General features: G+C 39.1%; 1 protein-coding gene across 1 annotated transcript in view; it reads left to right on the top strand.

Moving 5' to 3' along the window:
- Positions 1–277: 277 nt before the first annotated feature.
- Fbn2 (fibrillin 2) overlaps positions 278–16,071 on the top strand; it is a 240,407-nt gene continuing 224,613 nt past the window's right edge. Inside the window, exons 1-3 of the mRNA XM_033765507.1 lie at positions 278–578; positions 5,200–5,298; positions 6,464–6,559. Coding sequence (XP_033621398.1) covers positions 278–578; positions 5,200–5,298; positions 6,464–6,559 — 496 coding nt within the window. The remainder of the gene's footprint in view (positions 579–5,199; positions 5,299–6,463; positions 6,560–16,071) is intronic.

Genomic DNA, 16,071 nt, shown 5'->3' with positions numbered 1-16,071 from the left:
CGCCGCAGCCGGCCTGCTCCCCACCGTGGGGCGCCCCTCCAGAGCCTTTTGTTTGAGGACGTGTGCGGAGCTTCCAGCTTTTCTCTAATAGCCGAGCGCTCCACCTTTCCAAGTGCCTTCCTCCACACGTCGGGGCCCAGTAAAACTTGGTCAAGGAGAGGTGGATTTGGGGATGAGGACTCGGAGTTTCCATACGGAATGTTCCCTTTGTTCTCTGTGTCCAGAGGACACAATAGTAGCACATTATATGTTCCCATGTCCCTTGTCACCTTTTAAGATGGCAAGCAAGATGAAAGGGGCTGTTCAAATGATTTGTACCTTTCCCCATTCCAGCCTCCAGCTCCTTTACGTTCATCCCCTCAACCCCAAGAATTTGAAGTGTAGTTTTGATTTGTGTGTTGTGTCGAAATCTACTTGTTCGGGGAACTGCTTATGCAAACCGCTTCTGTTTCCGAACCCATCCCGAGATGTGTGTGACCTCCTTGTCCCTTTCAGGCCCAACGTGTGCGGCTCCAGGTTTCACTCCTATTGCTGTCCTGGGTGGAAGACGCTCCCTGGAGGGAACCAGTGCATTGTCCGTGAGTGCTTGAGTGCAGCTGGGGCAGCCTCCTTGGCACCGACTCAGGGCTGACCTTGCGCGGCCCTGACTGAACAGTAGGGAAAAGCAGTTAGCTTTACCAGTTCAGAGTCCGAAGAAGGGCACGGATGGCGAATGATACATGTTTTAACGATGCTTGGAAGTTGTATCTTTTGGTAGCAATTAAAACAAATTAAAAGGGAAGGGCTGTTGGAGCAATTCCCTAGATGACTCAAAACCACTTGCCCCCCCAAAATCCAGATAAAGCCACAGGGTGTTATTATGTAAATTATCTTCTGGCTTTGGAATGGGCTCAAGATTGGGCCTTGGGAAGATCAAGCTTTTTGGGGTCCTTCTACAGAACCCCATTATCTCTGCTTTCATCTCAACAGCCACATAACATAGGTGGAAAGGAGCTTTCCCCAGAGTTTCAGTTGACTCGGGTTAACAAAAAATTTTAAAAAGCACTCTGTGAGTAGCTTGACCCATTTGGGAAGGGAGGGGGAAAGACATTTAAATTTCGAATTTCTAGATCCCAAGTCTCATGGTGCGCAGGTTGCCAAAGTGTTAATCTTAGAACTTAAAGTCAGTTTATTTGACGATGAGTTTCGGTCATTTCATTCCGTTTCCAAAATGGGTACACAGGTCTCGAAGTTCCACATGGAGAGCTTGGTAGTTACCAGTGTTACAGCCAACTGGGATGTCTTATTTTGTTTGTCTTGTCAGAAGAGAGCCAGGTACCTTTGACAGCCTGTTCACTTAGAGCCAGTCCTTGACTTTAGCTGGCCCCTGATCTTCTCCAGGGAAAAGACAATTACGCAGTGGTGAACAGAGCAAAGGGTCTAGACACAGCAGCCCAGGGCTGATAAGGATGTAGTAGCATTTCTGGCTTTATATTTACTGGTTCTGTGGGTTCAAAATAGATCCTCAGTGTTATATCTAGGCAGTTTTTTAAAAGGAATGCAATCTCAAGAATTGTTAAGACTATTTTCTTCCTAATTTTTTCTACCACCCATCTCAAAATCTCCAGTAATGGAAAAATAGGCAACAGCAATGGGGTTCTTTAAAGCACTTCACAAATATTTCAAATAGTATGTCCTATTATAAGCCTTTGCTATTATTTAAAAAAAAGGATAGGGTATGGCTTTCTTTTCCCTCCACAGAAAGTGATGTGTGAGGCATTTGTGGAAGGTGCATTTACTTTTTCAGACCAGTAGGGCATTGCTGTGGCTGCTTTACACTGCCGTGGTTTCCTAGAATTCTAAAATAACTAACGTCACTCACTGCACACCTGCCACACTAGCCGGGAGTGACTTAGGCCCCGCGGAAAGTCTGACTCACTAAATGTAATGAGTGTGACTGCCATTATTGAGTTGGAGAGCAGCCGAGGAGAAGGGATAGGTTTATGGTACGTGTTGAAAATCTGTAAAGTCAGGTTTTATTGGATCGGGATGGAATGGGAATTCCAGAGAGCAGAGCCTTCCAGAATATTTGCAGTAGAAATGCGTGTATGGCTCACTGAGTGTCAGTTTTGAATCCTCTTGGTCACGGAGAAGATTGTGCCCTTTACTAGTTCAGAAGATTAGCTCGAAAAATCTAATAGTTAAGAGTGACTGTTGTAGCCTGCATTTCTGCTAGTTGAAATATTTTGGTGACTATGAGATACATTGAAATGTACATGTATCAGAAATCTATAAAAACCATGAACCTTGAGTTGATCTTTATATCTCCAAGAAATATTTAAATTTATGTCAAGATGTATGTGCAAAGCCCTTATTATTTTCATGTTAAAAAGCAAATTATTGAGCCAAGTGTGGTGCTTTATGCCTGTAAACCCAGCAGGAGGGAGGCTGAGACAGGAGAATTGCCATGCATTTGAGGCCAACCTGGGCTACTGAGTGAACTCAAGGCCATCCTGAAATGCACAGCAAGAACCTGTCTCAACCCCCTCAAGCCCCCTCAAACTTTTAGCTGCAAGTATAAAATAGTACACAAATAAGAGGAGAATGTAACACCATCATATTATGTGGGTCTCACCTAATGTTTAACTTTTGAACTTTTGACAGACAACATTAAATTCAGTAATTCGATTATTTTGACATTTTAAATGATAATCTGTGGGGAAGAAAATGAAAATAAAGCCATTATAAATTTAAAACCGAGAATTTTAAATTCAGACTTTCTTCAGAATATTCATTTATTAAGTTGACCTGTATCTCAACATTTAGCAAAAAAAATAAAAAAACAAAAAAATTAACTTGGAGACAATAGTTTAATAAGTAAGATTTAAATAGAAAATATAGACCAAACATTAATTTTCCCACTCATTTTTAGTGAGTAACTTTTAGAGTTTAATCTGTTTGGCTTTGATCAGGTTTCATTAGGAGAAAAAACTATTAAAAGCAAAATAGGTCTCTTAAAATATTAGAAATGTTAGGTGGGGGGGATTTAGTTCAGTGGTTCAGTGGCCTGCCTTGCAAACGCAAGGACCCGAGTTCGATCCCTGGTACAAAAAAAAAGAAATGTAAGGTGTTTTGATTTCTGTTTCATTGCTATTCTTAAATGTGACTTGAAAAGCTCACTGAAGCCTTTCTAAACTTTGGAAGATTTATTGCAAAAGGATGGAATTGGATTTCTCATTTTCCATTTGTCACTTTGGAATATTGTTAGAATATGAAGCAATAGAAGAGTTGCTTATTAATTTATTTATTTTATGCTACAGAATTTTGATCAGTGGAATAACGGTGGGATGCATTTGGCTTTGGTTCATAGAGCACCAGGATAAGCGCTTTATTTTATATTACCAATGAGAAAACTCAACCCAGAGATGCTGCAGGTTATTCCTGAACCTGCAACAGATCTGAGCTTGACAGAGTAAGATCTGGATGTTAGGCTTTTATATATTACAGACTTTTTACCTGGCCACCCAGTTCCCCTGGTGTCAACAAAATATCAGTTCCTAAGACTTCACTCTTCTTGATGGTATTTCTAGGTCTCCTGATTAAATGCTAGTATAATAGACTGCAGATTTAGCTCAGTGTTTCCGTCACCTGCCTTGCAAGTTCAACGTCCTGAGTTCGATCCCTGGTATAAAAAAATATATTAGTATAATAAATACTGGAGCCTGAAAAGGGTGTGGGGAGAGAGGCTGAGGTATTCCTGCTTCTCTTGGAGTTAAAAATACACGGTATATACCTGCATTCCTGACAGTGAGCATTCATTGCCCAGTTTCCACCCCACTAAACCTCATTGAGTTCAAGATCTGGATGGAACACTTTATATTTCAACTAACCTAGACTACCCCTGTTAGGGGAAGAGGGGTCTCTGAAATAAAACAAAATTTTAATGACCATTTTATCAATGGAAAGTATTGGTGATCAGAAACTCCAGTATATTTTAAGAAGTATCAGTCAATTCTCTGGGGGACCCATATTCTTGCCTAAAACTTTATCCTCACACCATATTTAACATTATCTCATTTATAGGGAGCACTAATGGAGATACTGCATTATATGGATGTAGAAAGGCAGTTTGGAGAAGTAAAACAACTGTTGAGTTCATTTGCTTCTATCGTATATGTGCCTTATATTCGTGGCGGGGGTGTCGTTAAATCTCTTTGAAAGTTGTCCTCCATAGCAAAAGCCAGATATGCACATTAGTATAGATATTTACAGCTGGTATCAGGGCATTCCTAGATGTCCCTTGTCTTCGTGTTTCCAGGCATAGAACACTAAAGTTCACAGCCTTTGTACTTAAAGACAGAATTCAATCGTGGATTTAGGGACAGATCTCTCAGTTTCAATGAACAGACTCGAAATTTGGGAAAGACTTCCCGTTGAAGGCACTCGACTACAGGTTTTGAGTGTGTGTGGTACTGCTGTGTCAGTGAGTCTGACATTCTCCACTGTGGTGACCCTCATACCTTTGTGTTCATTGGAGGTCCCCTCTTTCCCATCAAAATGTCTCGGTGGCTTTTTGAGCAGTGAGGACAGGGTAGGGTGTGAGGATACCACAGGAGAAGGAAGGCTGCAGGAAGGACGGAAGGAATTATTAAGGGAACAAAGATGGATGATGGCGCAGGTCAGATGCCAGCAGGGGAGGGACGTGCCTGGAACCCCTGAGGTTTGGCCAAGTCATTAGAGACTGGAGTCTCTGGCTCGGACAGTTTCACATTCTCTTTCTTCTGTGAAGATCCTTTACACAGTGGGTTGTTTTTCATAAGGGTGTGCAGGACCTCCGGGTTTCCTCCACAATCCCAGCTCCCTAGATCAAGGCTGAATTCTTGGTGAACTCTGCATTTAAATTCTCAGACTTGGGTGAGAGAGGCACCGTGTATTGAAAGGGAAGTGAAAGGCTTAATCTCGTAGAATTTGAAAAAGTTTCATCTGTTTGCACATTATCATAGGATACTTGATATCTCCCATATCTATAGTAGGTCATTTCATAGCTAAAGTTGAGGCATTGCATCGCATATTTCAACGTCTTAATTTTTCAGCTTTGTTTTGTTTTGTTTTCCCTTTTGGTATTAGGGATTGAATTTAGGATGCACTCGCCAGGCAGGAGTTGTGAAGCATAGGTTGTTACCTAGTTGTTTACTTATTTTCTTATTGTGCCTTCCACAGCAATTTGTAGAAATAGTTGTGGAGATGGATTTTGTTCCAGACCTAACATGTGCACCTGTTCCAGTGGCCAAATATCGCCAACCTGTGGAGCAAAATCAAGTATGTTTCTTTTATATGGCTTGTGTACTGTATGTTCTATAAGCTTTGTTATCTATTTATTGTGGGGGGTTACTGGGGATCGAACTTACGACCTTGTGCTTGCAAGGCAGGCAGCGGAACCACTGAGCTCAATCCCTGGCCCTCATAAGCTTTTGAGTAAATGCTAAATATCCCTTTTGAAAGAAAATATAAAGCTGTGATTATTTTCCTCACAAACTAGATCTGTAGTAATTTTTGGAATAATAACTTTTTGGCTGCGTACTTGTTGCCTCAACTGGGTAACTGTTTTTGGTAAGCAAAGAGCCCTCATTCTACTCTAGGAGTTTGTCCATGCAGTAGAAAAGCAGGATTTGCTGAAGCAATTCTTTGTGAATAATGGCTTTAATTTGCTGGGTTTTTACTAAATGCCAGGTCCAGTTTGGGGTTTTTGATTGTATTACATTACTCCCAAGGATTCTTGCTTCCTTGAGTGAACTCTTTACATAGGCGTCTCCCTGGCTCTCCAAGGTCTCTTCCTCATCTGCCCTTTTTTTTCACCGAACAGAATTTCAGCTCTTCAGAGGAAACTGTTAACCGTGTTGGCTCTTCCCCGTCTGAAGTTCCTCACTAGTATTTCCCATACTCGGCTGATTTTCACCTTCCTAAACGAAGAGCCAGCGTCATATAGGAGTGGTCTTCTTTGAGTCCGGTGTCTGAGGTTCTCCTTGACTCTAGGCTACTCTCTGTCACAGCAGTTTTCTTAGTTTACCACATCTATAATGACTTTGTGGTATTGTTTATCTGCGGTATTGTTTTATCTGTCTCCCTGATGGAATGCAGGCTGATAAAGACCATAGCCAAGTCCGTCTGGGTTGCCCGCACTCAGCCCCTGCATTCTGAACTCACACAAGTGCCCCCTTGGTGCAAGGCACAGCACAGTATCGCTGTCCCCTTCCAGGGACTTCCTGTAACCTCGGGGTCGTACTCTATTCTAGCTGCATCCTGGATAACTTGTGACAGATACATCTGTATGTGCACGTCGGACAAATAAGGATTATTGGGTCGTAACGTTTACATCCACAGAATATACTTACTTATTAAACCGTGGAGCAGGTAGGCTATGATTTTACAGGAACTATAACCTCGGTGACTCATGTCTGTACCTTTTGGTTGCTGCTCTTTGCAGTTCAGCAGTGCAGTGTGCGGTGCGTCAATGGTGGGAGCTGTGCAGACGACCATTGCCAGTGTCAGAAGGGCTACGTCGGGACTCACTGCGGACAGCGTAAGATGCTTAGAAATCGACTTCATAGAAATAATTTCGGCTTAGTGGGTATTTCATATGAAGTTATAAAAAGTTGTACTGAGTTACAGTAAAACTTGTGATCCTTTGAAGAAATAGTTTTACGTAGCAAGACATACTTTACAACTGGATTTCTAATTTTTAGCCTACAGGTATTTTTCTTTGAACTTTTGTGCTTTTGAATATCAGTGTTGTTGAGTACGGCGAGGGCTCTGTCACATTTGACACAAGCCGCAGATACTCCCTTGTGCTCTTTTATCGGGCTGTATAAAACATGTCCACTTTCCTGAAAAATGGAGAAGTTTTCTGGAAGATTCTCCTGCTCTTTCCTGAACCATATATATATACACATACCATGTGTATATATATATTTCGAGCTATTTCAAAATTAGCACCAGGGAGCAAATCTTATAAGTTATCCTTTATTCCATTGAAATGACTTGTACAAATCAGATGTCCTTACGAAAGAGGGAGCTTTAATCCAGGAAAGCTCTTATCTTCTCTGCAGAGTATTTAACCAGGAAACAACTTTTTAGGAAGAATGTAAGGATGATGGCTCCTGGACTGTGATGTATCACTGAGGAACACTTTTGGCTAGGGTTTCCCAAATTGTAGGACCTCTGTGAGAATTCACGTATTTTTATGTTCAGATGAGTATACCATGAAAGAACTTGCATCGTATGTAGTGAGATGGTCCCTTTATTAAATGCAGAGTCTTGTGATTCCCCAAACATCTGTCTTGTTTTTAGTTAACGTTATTTTATTTTTCTTGCCATTTTAACTTTTTCTTCTGAGAAAATTTACTAGTTTTACTATTTTAAGTGTATGGATGGGGTGTTGAGTACGTCCACTCCTACTGTACATCCCTCGATACTGTTTATCTTCAGAACTTTTTTTATTCATGTTGGGAAACTGAAACTCTGCACTAATTAAAGTCATCTCCCGTTTCCCTCTCACCCTGGCTTGTGGAAACAGTTGATCTTTCTGTCTGCACAAACTTCGCTAGCCTCGGTGCTTTGTTAAATTGTGTGATGTGTGTCCTTTCGTAACTGGCTTATTTAACAGTATACCACGTTTAAGTTTTACCTATGTTGTAGCATCTATCAGAATTTCCTCCCACAAAAAGCTGAATAATATTCCATTGTAAATATCACCTTTTGTTTTTCCATTCATCAGGGGATGGATGTTTGAGCTGCTTCTGCTTTTTAACTATTATGAATAATGCTGCTACAAACATGGGTTTACAAATACCTGTTTGATTTCCTACTTTTGGATAAATACCCAGAAAAGGAGTTGCTGCGTTATACAGTAATTCTGGATGTGAAGTGTTATCCCCTGTTAGTGGTTGTAGTTATTTTTTAGATTGCAGTCTGCTTAGCGTTGTCATAGCTTTCCATTTGTAAGTGTTACCAAGTTTTCTTTCCAAATAATTTAAAGTAAAACAGATGAACAATTTAAAGGAAAGTATTCTGTTAAGGTCAGTAGAAGGCTAACATTTTCTGTAAAAGCCAGATAGTTTATGTGTTCGATCTTGCCTTCTTCAAATACTGAACTCTGCCATTGTAGTACAGCAATGATCATAGAGAATAAAAAGAAGGCAGATTTGTATCTTTTTGAGCCTTACAAGAGTATTAGGAGATTCGGTTTTGATTGTTTCAGAGTTCAGTAGCCGGAGAAGAGAAACGGTTATCCTCGAAATCCACCCTTTTGCTCTGTTGGGGAGAAAATGGTGATTACTTTAGAATTCACAACGGGCAGAGCCTTGTCTCTGCTGATCTTTCTCAGTTGTTCTGAAGTCTCTTCTGAAGCCAGCCATTTCATCCTGGGTTCAGCTGCTCCAGCTGTCATGTCCGTCTGTGTGTATGTGTGTATTTCCCTAAAGGTTGTGCAGAATAACCTCTGGTAGGTGTGTCCCCGCCCTGCTGTTCTTATAAAAATGAACAGCTGGGGGATGGAAAGTACTTTGCTTTCTGGAAGAGTGCTTTTATATCCTTCCTGCATCAGACTGGGTCAGTGCTACCACCCTCTCCAGTAATGGGAATATGAAATGAACTGGGTCAGAAAATCTGCATATACCTGAATTTTTTCCTCTGAGTGTCTCATGGGATGAAACCCTCCTTCTGTAATCATTATTTCAGGATCAATGGAACATATGATGCAATCAAAATATGTAGCTAACAAAGGTATCTCCATATTGATTTCCACAGTGGTTGCACCAGTCTGCACTCCCACCAACAATGGAGAAGGGTTCCTTTCTTCCCACAGCCCTCCGACATTTGTTATTGGTTAATTTGTTGATAGCAGCTATTCTTTCTGGGGTGAGGTGGAATCTCAGTGTTGTTTTCATCTGCATCTCTTGAATGACCAATGTTGTGGAACATTTTTTCACATATTTATTTGCTGCTTTCACTTCTTTGTGTGAGAAATGTCTATTCATTTCAGACGGCCTTTTTTGAATTGGGTCTTTATATTTGGGGGGCCTGATTTGTTTGGGTTCTTTATGTATTCTACCTAGTAGTCCTTTGTCTGAGGAGCAGCTGGTAGAAATTGTTTCCCACTTTGTAGGTTGTCTCTTAGCTCTGTTGGTGGTTTCTCTTGCAGTGCAGAAGCTTTTCAATAAGATGAGATCCCACTTATTGATTCTTTCTGATAGTTCCCATGCTACTGAGGATTTGTTCATAAACTCTTTTCCTATGCCAGTGTCTTCAAGATTTCTGCCTAACTTGTATTCCAGTAAGTTTAGTGTTTCTGTTTTAATACTTAGCTCTTTAATCCACTTGGATTTTAATTTAGTGCATGGTGAAAGATAGGGGTCTTTAATCTTTGCAAGTTGAAATCCAGTTTTTTAAACACCATTTATTAAAGAGGCTATCTTTCCTCCAGTGAGAATGGTTGACTTCTTTCTTTGTCAAAGATGAGGTAGCTGAGTACATCTGGAATTGTTTCTGTATTTTCTAATCTATTCCACTGATGCTCAGGTCTGTTTCTTTGCTAGTACCATGCTGTTTTTATCACAGTGGCTTTGTAGTATAGTTTCAAGTTGGGGATTGTGACACACCCTGTCATATCTCTGTAGCCTAGAATTGCTTTTGCTATTCTAGGTCTCCTCTTGTTCTAAATGAATTTTTGGATTATTTTCTCTAGTTCTGTGAAATATACTGTAGGGATTTCAATCAGGATTGCATTGAATCTGTGTAGCAATTTTGGTAGTGTGGCCATTTTCACCATGTTGATTCTTCCTACCCAGGAGCAGGGAATATCTTTCTATGTTCTTATATCCTTTTTGATCTCTCTTTTCAGAATGTTGTAGTTTTCATTGTAGGGGTCTTTTGCTTCCTTTGTTAGATTGATTCCTAGATACTTCATTTTCTTGGTATGCTATTGTGAAATGAATTGTTTCCCTAATTTCTCTCTCACTGAGTCTGTTATTTGTGTATAAGAGGGCTATTGATTTTCGAGTGTTGACCTTGTATCTAGCTACTCTGCTGAAAGTGTCAATTAAGTCTCAAAGTCTTTTGGCCGGAGTTTTTTGGCTCTTCTATGTAGAGTAGCATATCGTGAGCAAATAATGAGAATTTAACTTCTCCCCTTCCTATCTTTATTGCTTTAATTTCTTTCTCACATCTAATTGTTTTGGCTAATGTTTCCAGAACTGTATTGAATAGGGGTGGTGATAGTGGACATCCTCATCTTGTTCCTGATTTTTACATGAAGGTTTTCTGGTTTTGGTCATTTGATATGACCTTGGCTGTTGGTTTTTCATAGATAGTCTTTATCAAGTTGAGATAAAGACCATCTATTCCTATTTTTGCAGGGTTTTTATTGGGAATGGGTGTTGACTTTTGTTGAATGCTTTTTCTGCATCTATTGAGATTATTATATGGTTTTTGTCCTTGACCCTGTTAATATAGTGTATTAAATTTATTGATTTATGTATGTTGAAACATTCTTGCATCCTTGGAATAAATCCAACTTGGTCAGGTTGCATGATCTTCTTGATGATCTGTATTCTGTTATGCAGTATCTTATTAAGGATTTTTGCATCTGTATTAATTAAGGAGATTGGCCTGTAGTTCTCCTTTTTGCTTGGGTCTTTCCCTGGTTTTGGAGTCAAAGTAACACTTGCTTCCAGGAATGAATTTGGAAGGATTGCTTCCCTTTCAGTTTCATTGAAAGTTTAAAGAGTAGTGGCAGTAGTTGTTCTCTAAATGTCTTGTAAAATTTAGCAGTGAAGCCATCAGGACCTGGGCTTTTCTTCTTTGGTAAACTTTTAATTACATTTTCAATTTCACTGATTGTAATTGAGGTGCATAGAATTTTTGTATCTTCAACTTTGGTAATTCATAAGTATCTAGAAATCTGTCCATTTCTTCTGTGTTTTCTATTTTATTAGATTATGGATTCTCAAAGTAGGCATTGATGATCCTCTGGATTTCTGCTGGATCTGTTGTGACTTCACCTTTTCGTTCGTAATTGAATGGATCTGAGCCTTTTCTTTCCTTTTTTTGACAAGGTTGGCTGAGGATTTATCGATTTTATTTATTCTTTTGATGAACCAACTCAATTCATTGATTTTTTTTGTGAGTCATTCTCTTAATTTCCATTGCATTGATTTCTGCTCTGATCTTTATAATTTCCTCCCTTGTATAAGCTTTGGGTTTTTCTTGCTCTTCTTTTTCTAGAAGCTTAAGATTCATCATTAGGTTGTTTATTTGAGTGGGCTCTGTTTTCATAGTGTGGGCATTCACTGCTATGAATTTTCCATGTAGAACTGCTTTCCTTGTGTCCCATACATTCCTGAATGTTGTACTGGCATTATCATATATTTGTAAAAACTAACTAATTTCTTCTTTAATATCCTCTTTTTAGGAGAGTGTTATTCAATTTTGATGTTTTTGTGAAGTTCTTGTGGTTTCTTTTGTTATTGATAGCCAGCTTAATTGCACTATGTTCTGATAATATACATGGGATAACTGCAGTTCCTTTGCATTTATTTAAACATGTTCTGTGAGCTAGTATATGGCCTGTTTTGGAGAATGACCCATGTGCAGGTGAAAAGAATGTATATTTTGGTTTTGTGGTGTGGAACACTCTGTAGACACCTAATAAGTCCATTGGTTCAAAAGTTTGGTTCAGTTCTACCATTTCATTGTTGATTTTTTTTTTTTTTGTCTAGATAATCTGTCTATTTGTGATAGTGTGGATTTAGGTTCCCCACTACAATTGTATTAGTGCTGATTTGATTTTTCATGTCCCTTAATATTTGTTTTGTATTGTTCGGGCCATTAGTATTTGGTGCATATATATTTATGATTGTCATCTCTTCCTCTTGGATTTTTCCCTTTACAAGGATGTAGTGGCTTTCTTTGTCTCTCTTAATTAGTTTTTTTTTAATTTACTTTGTTTGCAAATCAGATAGCTACCCCTGCTTTTTTCTGGGCTCCTGTCACATGGGGAACTATTTTCCATCCTTTAACTTTCAGTGTCTAGTTTCATGTTGAACTAGGTGTGCTTCTTGTATACAACATATTATTGGATTTTTTCTTCTTAATCCATTCTGCCAGTCTCTTTCTATTGGTGAATTGAGGCCATTAACATTGATGGTTATAAGTGATATGTATTTACTTATCATTGTCATGTTATTGTCCTGTTGTTGGCTTTTATTTTATTCTCCTTTCATGTTATTGTCCTTTTGTTGGCCCTTCTCCCTTTAGTTTCTCACCTTGCCTAATTGATTTGCTCTGCTCTGCCTCATGGTATTGTGACCTTCATTTTTGATTTTGTAGAATATTGTTTAGAATTGTTTGGAGTGCTGGTTTGGTATTCATGGTGTTTCTCAGGTGTTCCTTATCATGGAAGTATCTTATTTCTCCATCCATTTTAAAAGAGAGTTTTGCAGGATGCATCAGTATAGGTTGGAGGTTGTTTTCTTTCAGGGCTTGAAATACCTCACTCCAGGCTCTGAGGGTTTATGTTTAAAAGTCTGCTGTGATTTTGATGGACTTTCATTTGCATGTGATTTCTTTCTTTTCTCTAACTGCTTACAGTATTTTGTTCTTCTGTTGGGTTTCTGGGATTTTGACTATTATTTGTCTAGGTGTAGATTTTTTTTTTTTAATCATGGCTATTTGGAGTCCTATATGCCTCACTTATCTGTATGTCAGTTTCTTCCCCTCTGTTTGGGAAGTTTTCTGTCATTAATTCTGCAAACAGTATTTAAGTCATTTGTACTTTCTCCTGATATTTCATGGATTCTTACCAGTCTTATATTATTCTTCTCTGCATCAGCTAGGAGTTGTTGGGTAGATTTCTCATGATCCCTTACTATTTTTAAGAGATCTCTCTTTTGTGGTCACTGACTGCAATCCTATCTTCTATATCTGAAATTCTATCTTCACATTTGTTCATCCTGCTGCAAATGCTCTCTGTAGAGTGTTTAATCTCCTGAATATCTGTTTGAATCTATTTCATGGATTCCATTTCTTTCCTATGTTGGGCATTCGTGGTTTTCATTTCTTTCCCATGCTGGACATTCATGTCTTTTATAATAGTCCTGAACTCATCCATTTTATTTTTTTCTGTCTCTGTTCTAGAGTCTCTAATGTTGTCTTTCATTATGTTTACCATCTCTGTAGTTATCTGGGAAATTATTTTTGCTTTGAATTTTTCTAGAGCCTAATTGATCCATTTTGTTACTTCCTGTGCTATGAGTTCAGGGTGTCCTGGTGGTTGATTGTCAGACTTTTCCACCTTATTTCCCCTACAGTTTGCTGTTGGTGAACTGGAAGTCTATATTTGTGCCTTGTTTAAGTGTTTTCACATTTTTATTTTTGTTGTTGGTGCTATCCTTGGTTTAATTCCTGGGTTAGTACTTTGATCTTCCTGATATAGCTGCTGTTTAGGTTTCGAGTCTCTAATGACTCAGATACACTCTCATTTTCATAATATCAAGAAGGACAAGTCATTAAATAAATCACAAGCCTTTAGCCCAGTTGAGACAATCAGCAACACAATAACATCAAGCAAAACTTAGAAATTGACAGTTTGTGGTAGTTATTAATTTATCACCTTTAACCATATGAATTAAATCAAAATTGAGGACCAACTCAAAATATGTTTATAGTGAATAAACTCTTCAATACAGCAACTTTACCCTTCAGGGTAGGGACTTACAAGGAGTTAGGAGAGGAATAGATAGGTAGTAGAATAGGAGAAGGTTTCAAGTGAAGCCAGAGAACACAGGATGATCACGTAAACTTTAGGAAACTGTTGAAGGCAAGAGGGAATGACAGAGTGCAAGAACAAAGACAAGAATAGAACAACCTAACAGTAATAGGGAAGCTGTAAATTATACTCACTTTCCTTTGAAACTAATAACAATCAAGCAAAGGCAAAAAAGAAGAAAAAGAAAGAAGAAATATGACTTAGGGCAGGAACAAGAACAAAAAGGGAGATGAACAATAATGTGGGAGAGCAAGAGGCTGAGCAGGAAAAAGAAGAAAGAAAAAAGGAAGAATTTTAAGAATGGGAAAAAATAAAATTTTAAAAATAAAGTTTAAAAATTAAAAGTAAGAGGAAAAGAAAGAAAAAAATTGAAGGGCCTCCTTCAGGGTATATCTCTGCTGTCACAATAGACAATTTGAGCAGCAGTGTGCAGAGCTAAGTCAATTAGTCTCAGGTGGCTAAAGGCAGACCCCTGAGATTCAGGCTGAACTCTGGCTGCAAGGCCCAAGTTGTGCTCCCTGACCTCCCGCAGGGTTGAACTCTGCAAGGTTCTACTGCAGGTTCCAGCTGCCCTTTCCCTGAAGAACGTCCAACATAGGTTGTGATGGAAGGTGGTGATCCCTCCAATTTAGCAACTATGGAGGTCTGATGTACCTGTATTGCAGTTGTTCACTTCTGTTCTATCTTCTGGAGCTCAGTACAATGTCCTTTATGACCACCTGTGCCTCTGCAGTATTGTTCCAGGTACCAGCACAACCAGGAGGCCCAAGAGTACTGGGGTTGTGGGGGATGCTGCAGAGGTGTCCATGCACCTGGTTAGTCCTCACCATATCTTCTGCAGAGTGATTGGATTATATCGGTGAATGAGCATAACCTGACCACACAGAGCTTACATTCTGATAGGGGAGATACAGTCACTGATGAGTAAGTGATGCAAATGTAGGTAATGTGAAGGTATAGGGCAAGAATAAAGCAGGGTAAGGGGAGAAGAGTCTGATTAAGATTTAGCAGTGCTCTGCTGTTTTACATCAGGCATCTCTGAGAAGGTGACATTTGCACACAGACCCCAGCCTGTGCTTTTAGTTCTGTGAGAGATGTCCTCTACTCAAAGGGAAAAACAAATTCAAAGGATCCGTGGTAGAAAACAGATCACATGTGTTTTGGACACCAGAAGAAAAATCTGTGTGCCTGGAATAAAAGGAAAAGGGATGAAGTAGGAAGTGAGTTTGGAGAGGGAGGTGTAGGGCCTGACATGTCAGGAAAGAAATTCTGTCCATATCTTAAATATGATAGAAGACTTTAGAGCATTTTGAGCGCTCACTTGATGTGATCTTGTTAGGATTTTTTGAAAAGTTACTTGATGGCAAGCACAAGGTACCAAAAAGAAAAAGAAAAAGAAAAAGAAAAAAAAGTTACTTGAGCTGCTGGATTATGGGGAGGGCACGAGACGAAAGGGCCAGTTAGGAGACGGCTGCAGTGGTGCTGGTCAGTGGCACTGAAGCCATGATCACAGTGATCAGTCAGCACACGTGTTTAGATTGTGTTTTGAAAGAGCCTGTGGAAGACAGTGTGTCAAGGGGCCAGGTGTTGTGGATAAAAGAGAAAAAAAAAAGGTGGTGAAAAGCAAAGACCCAAAATGGTAGCTAGAGGGTTTTAGTGGAGCCTCCCAGAATGACCATGGTCATTTCCTCAAATGGGAAGGATGAGGGAGGGGTAGGTTGGGGAGAGACTGGTGGGCTGAAGACAGAGTTGTTTTGCATTTTGTTTGTTGGAGAAGTCTGATTCCCAAATGGAAATTTCTTCCTGTTTCAGAACGTCTGCTATATATTTTGGCCCTTATTTATATTTTGAGTTTCTCACAGAAGTGAGACCATGCGATATTTACACATGTGTCTGAAATTGTTCAGAATTATGCAGTGTGTGAGGTACTTTATTTATAATTAAAATATATTATACAAAAAAGGATATAGTATTAATAGGAAATGAGTTGAGCGTAACATAGCAATTGAAAAGATATTCTTTTAAGGTCACGATACATAGTGCATTTACCATTCATTGTTTTCTAATTATTTTTGTTATGAAAAATTATTTTTCAATAGAAGTGTTTTTATATTTTCTTTATTCATATGTACTTGTATTGCATTAAAATAAAAAAGATCTTAGGACATGTCCTAATAGCTTTGGAGGCATATATACAGAGTTTCTACAGAGATGATATTTAATCATAGACCTAGATGAGGACCACTCTGAAGATGTTGGCAGAGAAGTGA

The sequence above is a fragment of the Fukomys damarensis genome, unplaced genomic scaffold (assembly GCF_012274545.1).
Source record: "Fukomys damarensis isolate Sample0158 unplaced genomic scaffold, DMR_v1.0_HiC HiC_scaffold_3, whole genome shotgun sequence".
NCBI lineage: Eukaryota > Metazoa > Chordata > Mammalia > Rodentia > Bathyergidae > Fukomys > Fukomys damarensis.
Note: the sequence above shows the minus strand (reverse complement) of the source record. Positions and strands in the feature narration are given on the sequence as shown.